The sequence below is a fragment of the Erinaceus europaeus genome, chromosome 3 (assembly GCF_950295315.1).
Source record: "Erinaceus europaeus chromosome 3, mEriEur2.1, whole genome shotgun sequence".
Lineage (NCBI taxonomy): Eukaryota > Metazoa > Chordata > Mammalia > Eulipotyphla > Erinaceidae > Erinaceus > Erinaceus europaeus.
Window position 1 is genome coordinate 29,950,458 of NC_080164.1, and position 12,537 is coordinate 29,962,994.

The 12,537-nt window shown below is 47.1% G+C and overlaps 1 protein-coding gene across 4 annotated transcripts in view; it reads left to right on the forward strand.

The window, feature by feature from the left end:
* MTA3 (metastasis associated 1 family member 3) overlaps positions 1 to 12,537 on the forward strand; it is an 88,052-nt gene that overhangs the window by 7,374 nt on the left and 68,141 nt on the right. For all 4 annotated transcript variants that reach the window (XM_060186938.1, XM_007537255.3, XM_060186939.1 and 1 more), the window contains exon 3: positions 886 to 979. In XM_060186938.1, the coding sequence (XP_060042921.1) occupies positions 886 to 979 (94 nt within the window). The remainder of the gene's footprint in view (positions 1 to 885; positions 980 to 12,537) is intronic.

The window sequence follows — 12,537 nt, forward strand, 5'->3', positions numbered from 1 at the left end:
AGTGTTGCTGTGGTGTCTCTCCTCTCCCTCTCCCCTGCCCAAATTAAAAGTGGAAGAATTCACTGCCAGTGGTGGAGTCACACAGACCTGGAGCTCCAGTGGCAAAGCCAAGCTGTGATGTCTCGAATCTTCGCCCACCCTGTCCAACGCTTGACGTCTCGTCACCCAATCTGGTCCCCTACGCCTACACTGAACTTCTCTGTTCCAGTCTCTTGGAAACAGAGTTGGCAGTCAGCTGAGGTAAAGAACAAACACCTCATCACAGACCCCTGCAAGCGTCAACCCGGCTTTGACCTAGCACGTTATGATTGGGCCCTCCTCAATCGCTATCGAACAGGCCATGGCCGGTGCGCCGCTATGTTCCATCGCTGGGGAGCCAGAGACGACCCGAACTGCCCCTGCGGCTCCAGACAGACTATGACCCACATAATCAACGACTGCCACCTCTCCAGATTCAAAGGAGGTCTCGAAACTTTACATCAGGCTCAACCTGACGCTGTTGACTGGCTACGGAAGAAGGGCAAACGATAGAAGAAGAAGGACATTCATTTCTCTCAGACAAATCAGGCAGTGCTGAGGTGGGCTGTGATTGTGAGAGCATCTGACAAGGCAGCCCAGGAGGGTTGCAGTGCAGTGGGGAAAATGTTGGATTTTAAGTATAAGGTCTTGAGTTCAATCCCCGGCATCACGTGTGCCAGAGGGGTGCTCTGGTTTTCTCGTGCTCACTTCCTTTCTCTCATAAATACATAAAATATATTTTTTTAAGTGGTCTCGCTTAGCTGATGGCTGCAAGTGGCCCTGATCACAGTCGCAGACCCAGGACTCCTGTGTTGAATTTGAGTTGAATACTCAGGACTGCTGACCTTTGCTTCTCTTATTTCCTAGACGGCCACGGGCAACGTGGAAGCCAAGGTCGTGTGTTTCTACCGACGCAGGGACATCTCCAACACACTGGTCATGCTCGCAGACAAGCACGCCAGTAAGTACACCCTCTGTGCCCCACTTCCTCTCTTCTGAGGGTCCTCTCTGTCACCAGGCTCCTCTCTGCCCCCTGTGCTGGTAGCAGCCCTCCTGTCCCTTCATGTGGATGGGTGGGTGTGGGGGCCACACCAGGTGCTCCCTGGATGGAGACTTCTCCCTCTGAGGACTGGCCAGCTCATGCTGCCTCCATTCTGGGGTGCCAGAGGTGCACCAGCAGGCTGAGTGGGCTGTGGGCCCCCGCCCCCTGCTGCCAGGGGAACGGGGAGATGGCCCGCTTACAAGCGTTCCAGGTGTGTGGACCGAGCAGTTGCTGGGGGGAGAAGGCTGGGTGCTGGGCGGGGGGATGTCTGCACTGCTGGTACTGTCTCCACTCCAGCCTTCTGATGTGTTCCAGCCCCTCTGGGTTTTAAAAAATAATAGCCAAACACAAAATAAAGTGGTATAAATGTAGGAAAGGGAGCCCAGTTTGGCTGTGAGCTCTCTGTCTTTATTTTGTTTTGACTGGAGCCCTGCTCAGCTCTGGCTGATGGTGGTGCTGGGGATTGAACCTGAGACCTTAGAGCCTCAGGCAGAACTACTGTACTGTACTATCTCCCCAGCCCTATCATTATTGTTGTTGTTATTATTATTAATTAATTAATTTATTTATTTTTCCTTAGAGTACTGTTCAGCTCTGCCAGATGGTGGTGCAGGGGGTTGAACTTGGGACCTAGGAGCCTCAGGCAGGGGAATCTTTCTGTTTTTCTTCTTTTTTTGTTTCTTTTTTTTCCCGCTTCCAGGGTTATTGCTGGGGCTCGATGCCTGCACTATGAATCCACTGCTCCTGGAGGCCTTTTTTCCCATTTTTTTTTTTGTTGCCCTTGCTGTTGCCCTTGTTGTTGTTGTTATTGTTGTTATAGCTGTTGTTGGATAGGACAGAGAGAAATCGAGAGAGGAGAGGAAGACAGAGAGGGAGAGAGAGACAGACACCTACAGACCTGCTTCACCGCTTATGAAGTGACCCCCCCCCCCCCGTAGGTGGGGAGCCAGAGGCTCAAACCAGGATCCTTGAGCCATTCCCTGCACTTCATGCCATGTGTGCTTAACCCGCTGCGCTTATTGCCCAACCCCCCCTTTAAAATCTTTATTTATTGATTGGATAAAGACAGTCAGAAATCGAGAGGGAAGGGGGAGATAGAGAGGGAGAGAGAAAGAGATATCTACAGTATTGCTTCACCACTTGCAAAGCTTTCTCCTTGGAGGTGGGGACTGGGGGCTTGAGCCTGGGTCCTTAAACATTGTAACGTGCGCTCAACCAGGTGTGCCACCACCCAGCCCCAGGAGAGTCTTTCTGTATAACCATTATGCTATCTCCCCAGTGCTGAGGTCCTTATCTGTACAACTTGTGTAGCATCCTGGGAAGAAGCCCAGTGGATAAAGCTCTGGACTCACAAGCATGAAGCTCTGAGTTTAGTCCCTGGCATCGCATGAGGTAGAGAGATGCTCTGGTCCTGCTCTCTTTCTCTCCTTATAAACAGATATAATGACAGACCATGGCTGGTCACAGGGGCAGCAGATGGGTGGGCACATGCAGAGAGCCGGGGCTCAGCTGGGTAATCTTCCTGTGCTGGCCTCCTGCCCCATCCTCTGTGGAGAAATTAGCTTCTTTGTGGGGTGCCTGCTCTGCCTGGCTGGTTGCCGCCCCCTGACCTCCAGTCCTCTTGGGGCAGCCCTTGCCCACTGCCTTCTCTCATCACTAACCACTGACAGCTTCTGCTATAAGTGTGCTTCCTTGTTACTTTTTTATGAGGAACCAGTTACTCAGTGTTTGTGTGTTTTGATCTTGAAAAAAGACAGGTCAGTGCTTTATTTTTATTTGATGTAGGCCCATTTTTAAAAGCTGGAACTCCTTTTCAGAATTTTTTGATTTTTGGATACAGACAAAAATTGAGAGGGGAGGGGGAAATAGACAGACAGACAGAGACACCTGTAGCACTGTTTGTAAAGCTTCTCCACTGTAGGCAAGGACTAGAGGCTCAAACCTGGGTCCTTGCACACGGTAACATGTGTGTTCAATCTGCAGGCCAGCTCATGTAGCGATACTGACTTAGCTCATGTGCGAGACCCAGGTTTGAGCCAGCTCCCACTGCACTGAAGGAAACTTCGAGCTGTGGTCACTCTCTTTTTTTGTCTGTTGCTATCTTGAAGAAAGAAAGAGGCGCCAGGAGGTGACACAGAAGGTTAAACGCACATGGCGTGAAGCGCAAGGGTCAGCACAAGGATCCTGGTTCGAGCCCCCGGCTCCCCTCCTGCAGTGAAGGGGTCACTTCACAAGCGATGAAGCAGGTCTACAGGTGTCTATCTGTCTCTGCTCCTTTCTGTCTTCGATTTCTCTCTGTCCTATCTGACAGCAATAGTAACACTAATAACAGCAACGATAAACAACAAGGGCAACAAAAAGGGAAAAAATAGCCTCCAGGAGCAGTGCAGGCACTGAGCCCTAGTGATAACCCTAGAGGCAAAAAAAAAAAAAAGGCCTTTTTTTTTCCTCAAGGTTTTTTTCCCCCCAGAACATTGATGGCTCAGCTCTGGCTTATGTTGGTAGTGGGAATTGAACCTGGGACCTTTGTTATCTCAGGCATAAAAGTCTTTTTGCACTAACCTTGTGCTTTCTCCCCAGCCCATTTCATTAAGATTTTCTTATTTAGGGAGTCAGGTGGTAGCGCAGCGGGTTAAGCATGTACACAAAGCACAAAGACCGGCGTAAGGATCCTGGTTCGAGCCCCCGGCTCCCCACCTGCAGGAGACTCGCTTCACAGGTGGTGAAGCAGATCTACCGGTGTCTTTCTCTCCCCTTCTCTGTCTTCCCCTCCTCTCTCCATTTCTCTCTGTCATATCCAACAACAACGACAACAACAATAACTACAACAATAAAAAGCAAGAAGGGCAACAAAAGAGAAGAAATAAATAAATATTAAAAAAAAACTTTACTTATTTAATAACGAGAGGAGAGGAGAGAGTATACCAGAGCCTCACTGAGAGCCTCACACTTGAAAGTTCAGTGCTCTAGCCACTGCAGCCACCTCCTGGGCTGCTACTTAGCATTCTTTAAATGCCAGCAGGGAAGATAGCATAATGTTTATGCAAGAATACTTTAATGCCTGAGGCTCTGGGTTCAATCCCTAGCATTACCTTAAGCCAGAGCTGAGCAGTGCTCTGATAAGAAAATAAGTAAATAAAAATTAAATACCATGCCATTTTGGTTACCACATGTCCCCTGCTGTAGTATTTTTTTTTAAATTTCTTTATTGGGGAATTAATGTTTTACATTCAACAGTAAATACAATAGTTTGTACATGCATAACATTCCCCAGATTCCCATTTAACAATACAACCCCCACTAGGTCCTCTGTCATCCTTCTTGGATCTGTATTCTCCAGAGTCTTTTACTTTGGTGTGATACGCCAATTCCATTTCAGGTTCTACTTGTGTTTTCTTTTCTGATCTTGTTTTTCAACTTCTGCCCGAGAGTGAGATCATCCCATATTCATTCTTCTGTTTCTGACTTATTTCACTTAACATGAATTTTTCAGGGACCATCCAAGATCGGCTGAAAATGGTGAAGTCACCATTTTTTACAGCTGAAGTAGTATTCCATTGTGTATATATACCACAACTTGCTCAGCCACTCATCTGTTGTTGGACACCTGGGTTGCTTCCAGGTTTTGGCTATTACAAATTGTGCTGCTAAGAACATATGTGTACACAGATCTTTTTGGATGGATATGTTGGGTTTCTTAGGATATATCCCCAGGAGAGGAATTGCAGGATCATAGGGTAGGTCCATTTCTAGCCTTCTGAGAGTTCTCCAGACTGTTCTCCACAGAGGTTGGACCAATTGACATTCCCACCAGCAGTGTAGGAGGGTTCCTTTGACCCCACACCCTCTCCAGCATTTGCTGCTATTACCTTTTCTGATGTATGACGTTCTCACAGGAGTGAAGTGCTATCTCATTGTTGTCTTTATTTGCATTTCTCTGACAATCAGAGACTTGGAGCATTTTTTCATGTGTTTCTCGGCCTTTTGGAACTCTTCTGTGGTAAATATTCTGTCCATGTCCTCTCCCCATTTTTGGATGGGGTTATTTGTTGTCTTGTTGAGTTTGGCAAGCTCTTTATATATGTTGGTTATTAAACTCTTGTCTGATGTATGGCATGTAAAGATCTTCTCCCATTCTGTGAGGGGTCTCTTGGTTTGGGTAGTGGTTTCTTTTGCTGTGTAGAAGCTTTTTAATTTGATGTAGTCCCATAGGTTTATACTTGCCTTAGTCTTCTTTGTAATTGGATTCGTTTCATTGAAGATGCCTTTAAAATTTATGTGGAAAAGAGTTCTGCCAATATTTTCCTCTAAGTATCTGATAGTTTGTGGTCTAACATCCAAGTCCTTGATCCACTTGGAATTTACTTTTGTATTTGGTGAAATACAGTGGTTCAGTTTCATTCTTCTGCATGTTTCAACCCATTGTTTCCAACACCATTTGTTGAAGAGACTCTGCTTTCCCCATTTAATAGTCTGGGCACCTTTGTCAAAGATTAGATGTCCATACGTGTGGGGGCTCACTTCTGGGCTCTCAATTCTATTCCACTGGTCAGTGTGTCTATTCATGTTCCAGTACCAAGCAGTTACGATGACAGTGTTCCTATAATACAGTTTGAAATCTGGGAGTGTGATGCCTCTGGTTCTGTTCTTTTTTCTCAAGATTGTTTTGGCAATTCTAGGTCTTTTCTGGTTCCAGATAAACATTTGTAGCATGTGTTCTATTCTCCTAAAAAATGTGCTTGGGATCTTGATGGGGATCCTGCTGTAGTATTTTAATAGACTATTACAGATAGCATGAACAGATTATGCTTGGGACAGAGGTGAGCATCAGAACCCAGGACTCACACTCTGCAGGCCTGAGGCCCCAGGTTCAATCCCTGGCTCTACCTTATACCAGAGCAGGTTGGTGCTTTGGTCTTTCTCTCATAAAAAGAAAAAAAAAATTAATGCATTTTGAAGGACTTTTATTAAAAAAATAATTGTAATTAATTGATAGCACTTTGAAGTCTCTTTTTTCCCCCCATGTCCATCCGTACCTCTCATTGAGATGTGATTCGTCTAGCATGGTGCCTGTTCTTAGGGTGTAGCGTCTTAGGGTGCTCACAGGCTCAGTGCTGTCCTCACCCCAAAGACAGCAGCTGTTGTCTTCCCACCCCCACACCCCACCCCCTTGCTCTTCTCTCTAAGAACTGCCTGTTCTGGACAGTCCATGGAAATGGAATCTCATACTGTGTGTGTGTGGCTTTTTGAATACTTTACCCTCTGAAGTTTCACTGTTCCCAGTGAACACCTCTCTCCCCTTTTAATTTCAGTAACAGAGAGGGAGAGACACTGCAGCACCACTCCACTTCCCCTTTGTGTGGTGTTTCCATGTGGTGGCCAAGGACTCGAACCTGGATCTTCATGTATGGTAAAGTGTGTGTTCTACCAAGTGAGCCATCGTCAGGACTCTTGTGTGCTCTGACACAGCAACTCCTTCCTGTCTTTTCCTGATGGTCCTTGGTCAGGATGCCTGTTACTGTGTCTCCATAGGTGGTAGCTTTAGGCTGGTCCTGCTGTTACTATTGCCATTAGCAATACTAGTCATTTTTTTTTTTTTTTTTGCCTTCGGGGTTATTGCTGGGGCTGGGTTCCTGCACTAGGAATCCACTGCTCCTGGAGGCTATTTTTTTCCTTTTTTTTTTTTTTTTTGTTGTTGTTAAAGCAGTTGTTGTTGGATAGGACAGAGAGAAGTTGAGAGAGGAGGGAAAGACAGAGATGGGGAGAGAAAGATAAACACCTACAGACCTGCTTCACCGCTTGTGAAGTGACCCCCCCTGCAGCTGGGGAGTTGGTGGCTCAAACCAGGATCCTTGAGGTTTCTTGCTCTTCACGCCATGTGCACTTTAACCTGCTGTGCCCAGCCCCCTCATCACTTTCCTGAGCATCAGGCTCACATTCCTGGTGGCATCCTGGCATCTGGTTCTGCTGTGGCAGGTGCATGTCCACCTGCAGTTCATGCGCTTTCTGGAGGCTTGTCCCATGTAGCCTCCCACGCTCTGGGTTTGCCACTGTGTCCTGCTGCTCAGTGGCTGTGTCCTGGGCTGCAGACCCTAAGCTCAAGCCCCAGGTGCGTTTAGTTCTCTTTGGGGGAGTGGGGGGCTGGGCACATGATCTCCTCATAGACTGTGCTGTGGCCTGCTGTGTACTGCCACTGTGTACTATTGTTGACTGCCTTAACATTTTGGGGGGGGGGGCTGGGTGGTAGTGCAGCGGGTAAAGCACACATGGCGTGAAGCGCAAGGACCGGTGTAAGGATCCAAGGACCGGTGTAAGGATCCAAGGACTGGTGTAAGGATCCAAGGACCGGTGTAAGGATCCAAGGACTGGTGTAAGGATCCAAGGACCGGTGTAAGGATCCAAGGACCGGCTGTAAGGATCCAAGGACCGGTGTAAGGATCCAAGGATCAGCTGTAAGGATCCAAGGACCGATGTAAGGATCCAAGGACCGGCTGGCTGTAAGGATCCAAGGATTGGCTTAAGGATTCCAGTTCGAGCCCCCAGCTCCCCACCTGTAGGGGGGTCGATTTGCAAGTAGTAAAGCAGGTCTGCCCGTGTCTTTCCTCTCTGTCTTCCCCTCCTCTTTAGATTTCTCTTGTCTTATCCAACAGCAACAACAGCTATAACAATAATAATAATAACAACCACAACAAGGGCAACAAAAGGGGAAAAAAATAGCCTCCAGGAGCAGTGGATTTGTAGTGTTGGCACTGAGCCCCAGCAATAACCCTGGAGGCAAAAAAAAAAATTGTTAGATTTACTGAAAAATGACTTAAAGAGGGTTAGAGGAGACAGAATAATGGTGATGCAAAGAGATTGTCATGCCTGAGGCTCCAAGGCCCTCAGTTCAGTCCCTCACACCTCCATAAGCAGAGCTGAGCCAGGCTGTGGCAGTAACAACAGTAGCAACAACAATAAATAAATAGAAATAATTTTAAAAACTGATAAAAAGAAAAATTATTAAGAATATTGCCCAAGGGTATTGGGGTGGGGATGGGCGGTGATGCACCAAGTTGAGTGCATGTGTTCCAGTGCCCAGGGACCTGGCTTCAAACTTCATGATCGGTGAAGCAGTGCTGCAGGTGTCTCTCCTGGGTTTGGTGTATTGCGCCAAAGCAAAGAACTCGGGGCAGTGTGGGTGGGGATGGGGTGTCCTTGGGGTCCTGGTGCATGGTGGTGGAGAGATCCTGGGCGGGGGGTGGTGGTGGTGAGTGTTTCATAGACACAATGTTACCCTTTTTAAAAAATTTTTTTATATTTATTTATTTTCCCTTTTGTTGCTCTTGTTGTTTTTTATTGCTGTCGTAGTTATTGTTGTTATTGATGTCATTGTTGTTAGGTAGGACAAAGAAAAATGTAGAGAGGAGGGGAAGACAGAGGAGGAAAGAAAGATAGATACCCGCAGACCTGCTTTACAGCCTATGAAGTGACTCCCCTGCAGGTAGAGAGCCAGGGGCTCGAACCAGGATCCTTATGCTAGTCCTTGCACTTTGCGCCATGTGTGCTTAACCCGCTGCGCTACTGCCCTATCCCCGCCCTTTTTTTTTTTTTAACACTTTTATACATAGGATTTTATTTTGCACTGCTGTAACAATTTCATTATAGACCAAGGGAGAAAAAAGAAAAGGGCTAAAACCACCACGCTAAAGACCATTCCCAGCTCTTTCAGGCTGCCTAGACTGTTTGAAAATGAAGACTTTCCTTGGGCTGGGGAGGCGGTCCAGCCTGCAGCTCTTAAAGTCCCAGTTTCAGTCCCTGCCACTCCCTTGTGACACAGCTGAGCAGTGTTCCCTCTCTTGCTTTCTCTCAAATAACTTTAAAGAAAAAAGAATGCCCTTGTGTGCTGCCTAGCCTTTCACACACATGAGCCACTTCTGACAGAACTGTGTACTTTAGGTAGGGATCCAGAAAACAGAGAACTGTAGAACCTTCTTTTGCATCACCTTCATATTTATTTATTTATTTATTATTTTTTTAAAGCTTTTTTTTTAAGGTTTTATTTATTTATTAATGAGAAAGATAGGAGGAGAGAGAGAAAGAACCAGACATCACTCTGGTACATGTGCTGCTGGGGATCAAACTCAGGACCTCATGCTTGAGAGTCCAATGCCTTATTCACTGCACCACCTCCCAGACCACCACCTTCATATTTAACCTGTCAGGCCAAAGGGTAGGTGCTCCCCTTGCTTCCAGCTCTCTGTCTTCCTGAGTCTCCTTGTAGCTTCTCAGCTGCTGCACCCCTTCTGGACTGAAGCTGAGGCAGGGCAATAGGCAGGGCAATAGGCAGGGCAATTAGATCCTTTTCTTATCAACACAGTCCCTGTCTTTACCTCCCCCACACACGCTCCCTCTCAGAGAGAGGAGAGTAGATTTATTGACACCAGCTAAGAATGGCAGAGGCCGACTTAGCTGTGCTGGAACCTTCCAGAATAGAGCTGAGTGGTGGTGTCCTTGAATTTATCTTTGATGTGCTATCAGGGAGGGTGTCAACTGTGTTCTGAAAGTTTTAGATCTCAAGATGTTTTAAGATGTGGCAATGATGTGAGGCAAAAGGTTCTCACCTGCTTCAGGTAAAAGATGAGGTGACTACTAGAACCTTCTTTATCACATCTGGGCTGTTTCGTCTGTGTTGGTGTTTTGGTGTCAAAGGACATTTTCATTTATGCATGTTTAATTTATTAATTTGTGAGGATACAGAGACCAGAGTAGTGCTCAGTTGTGGATAAAGTGGTGTTGGGGAGGTCAGGCAGTGCCACACCTGGTTGAGCACACACATGTTACCATGCTCAAGAACCTGGGTTCAAGCCCCCGGTCCCCACCTGCAGGGGGAAACCTTCAGGAGTGGTGAAGCCATGTTGTAGTTGTCTGTCTGTCCCTCCCTATCTCCTCCTTCCCTCTTGATTTCTCTCTGTTTGTAGCTAGTAGATAAGAAATAATGTTTATTTCATTTCATTTATTTATTATTGGATAAAGACAGAGAAATTGAGAGATGAGGAGATAAAGAGGGAGAGTCACCTGCAGCCCTGCTTCACCACTCATGAAGCTTTTCCCCTGCAGGTAAGGACCAGGGGCTTGAACTTGGGTCCTTGTGCACTGTAATGTGCTTAACCAGGTGCACCACCACCTGCCCCCCAATAAATAAAAGAAGTAAATAATATATATATTTTTAAATATTTATTTATTCCCTTTTGTTGTCCTTGTTTTATTGTTTTATTTATTGTTGTTATTGATGTCGTCATTGTTGGATAGGACAGAGAGAAAAAGGAAAGGCGGGGGGGGGGAGAGAAAGACAGACACCTGCAGACCTGCTTCACCACCTGTGAAGTGACTCCCCTGCAGGTGGGGAGCCGGGGCCTCGAAACCGGATTATTAAGCCAGTCCTTGCGCTTTGCACCACCTGCGCTTAACCCACTGCGCCACCGCCCGACTCCCGTAAATAAACTTTTAAAGTGGTGTTGGGGATTGGATTTGCAGCCTCTGCGACCACAGACGTGCATCAAACTAAGCTATCTGTCTCTCTGTAGGCCCCAAAGGGTGGTGGTTTTGTAGCACTAAGTTTTCTCTCTACAGCAGAGAATTAGAACAGGATCACAATAGCTGTATGTCCTTCTGGTTAGCCCCAGAGTCTAAGCTGGTGACTGTGGGCTAGAAGCACCCAGTGAACCACTCCTTGCTTTCAGTAAACCCATCTGCCTGTGAGACTGACTGAGTGTCAAGCTCCTGTAGTGAAGCCTCTCACTCAGTGTCTCCCTTGAAATAACTTTGAGCATCAGTGAGCTCAGGTCAGAACCATCCTTATAATCCTGAGGGAACTGCGTTGCTAGCATGAATCATGTGAGTAAAGTGGGGAAAAAAAATACAGCTGAACTCACTACTATGCCTTAGCTGAATACTAGGGGAATTTATAACAGATCGATGGGATAGTCTGTAACAGAACACAAATTAGAAGAGACTAATGGGGGGGGGGGGGCTGGGTGGTAGCACAGCAGGTTAAGCGCACATGGCGCAAAGCGTAAGGACCTGTGTAAGGATCTGGGTTCAAGCCCCTGGCTCCCCATCTGCAGGGGGTTGTTTCATAAGTGGTGTGGCAAGTCTGCAGGTGTCTCTCTTTCTTTCCCCCTCTCTGTGTTCCCCTCCTCTCTCGATTTCTCTCTCTGTCCTATCCAACGACAATAGCTATAACAACAATAACAACCACAAGGGCAGCAGCGAGGGCAACAAAAAATGGGAAAAATGGCCTCCAGGAGCAGTGGATTCATAGTTCTGGCACCAAACCCCAGCTATAACTCTGGAGGGGAAAAAAAAAAAAAAAAAGAGAAGAGACTAATGGACTTGTGAGTGCACAGTCCAAACCTGGATGGTTGAGGCCCCAGAACCCATGAGCCTGAGCAGGGAGCTGCTGACTGGGGGCTGCTGGGCTAGACTGGAATTTAGTGGCAGGAACTCGGCTATTTGCTCTTGAGTTTTTGTTTTTTTTTTCTCAGCGTGGTATTCCTGGTAAGTTAGAACAGAGTGCAGCCTTTTCCCTTTTTGTGTGATGGCTGTGTTCCTGGAAATAGCAGCTCTGTAAAGTCAGACCAGATACTTTCTGTTTCCAGACAAGAAGTGGAGCCAGCCCTGGTCCTTAACTCCGTAAGCCAGCAGAGGGACTGAGAGCAGTGCAGACCTGTTGTCTGGCCCTGGGCTGTCCCCTGCCGCATGTCTTCGGGATCATGTGTCCCCATCTTCTGTCTTGTTGGATAGAGCACCTCTCACATGGTGGGGTACCTCCCCATCTCAAGGACTTCTTGGAGTCCTGAGTAACATTTTAGAGCCACCGCACTTGACGGTAGAAACACAGTGCATTCAGTGTTGCCGTGGGAGTGTGCATAGAGCAAGTCACACAATTCCAGTGAGCTACCAGTGGGCAGGATAGCTCACCTGGGTCGCTCACCTGCTTTGCCATGTGCACGGTCCAGGTTCAAGCCCAGTCCTCAGTGTACTGGAGGAAGCTTCAGTGCTGTGGTTTCTTTCCCTTTCTCCCTCTATCTAGAAAAAAAAAAAATGACCCAGAATAGTGACAATAACAACAAAGAGAAGCTCTTACTGTTCTCTCTGATTTCCAGAGACTAGGAAGTATGTTCTAAGTAATAAAGTTGTTTGGATTGAGACTGGATCTGACATGTAGATGAGAATTTGGCTACGCGCAGCGAGATGAAAGTATTGTATCAGATTCTGTGTGGAAAGTAAGATGCGTACTGCCGTTACTGGATACTGATCTGAAACGAGTCGCCAGATCTGTGTGAGGCGGTGGCACAGAGGGTAGAGTGCAGGACTTGCATGAAGTCATCACCACTTAGGAGCACCACGCACAGTTGGTGGGGGAAGCCTCATGAGTGGTGGAATAGTGCTGTGGTGTCTCTCCTCTCTCTCTTCCCCATCTCTCTCTTTCTGTCTCC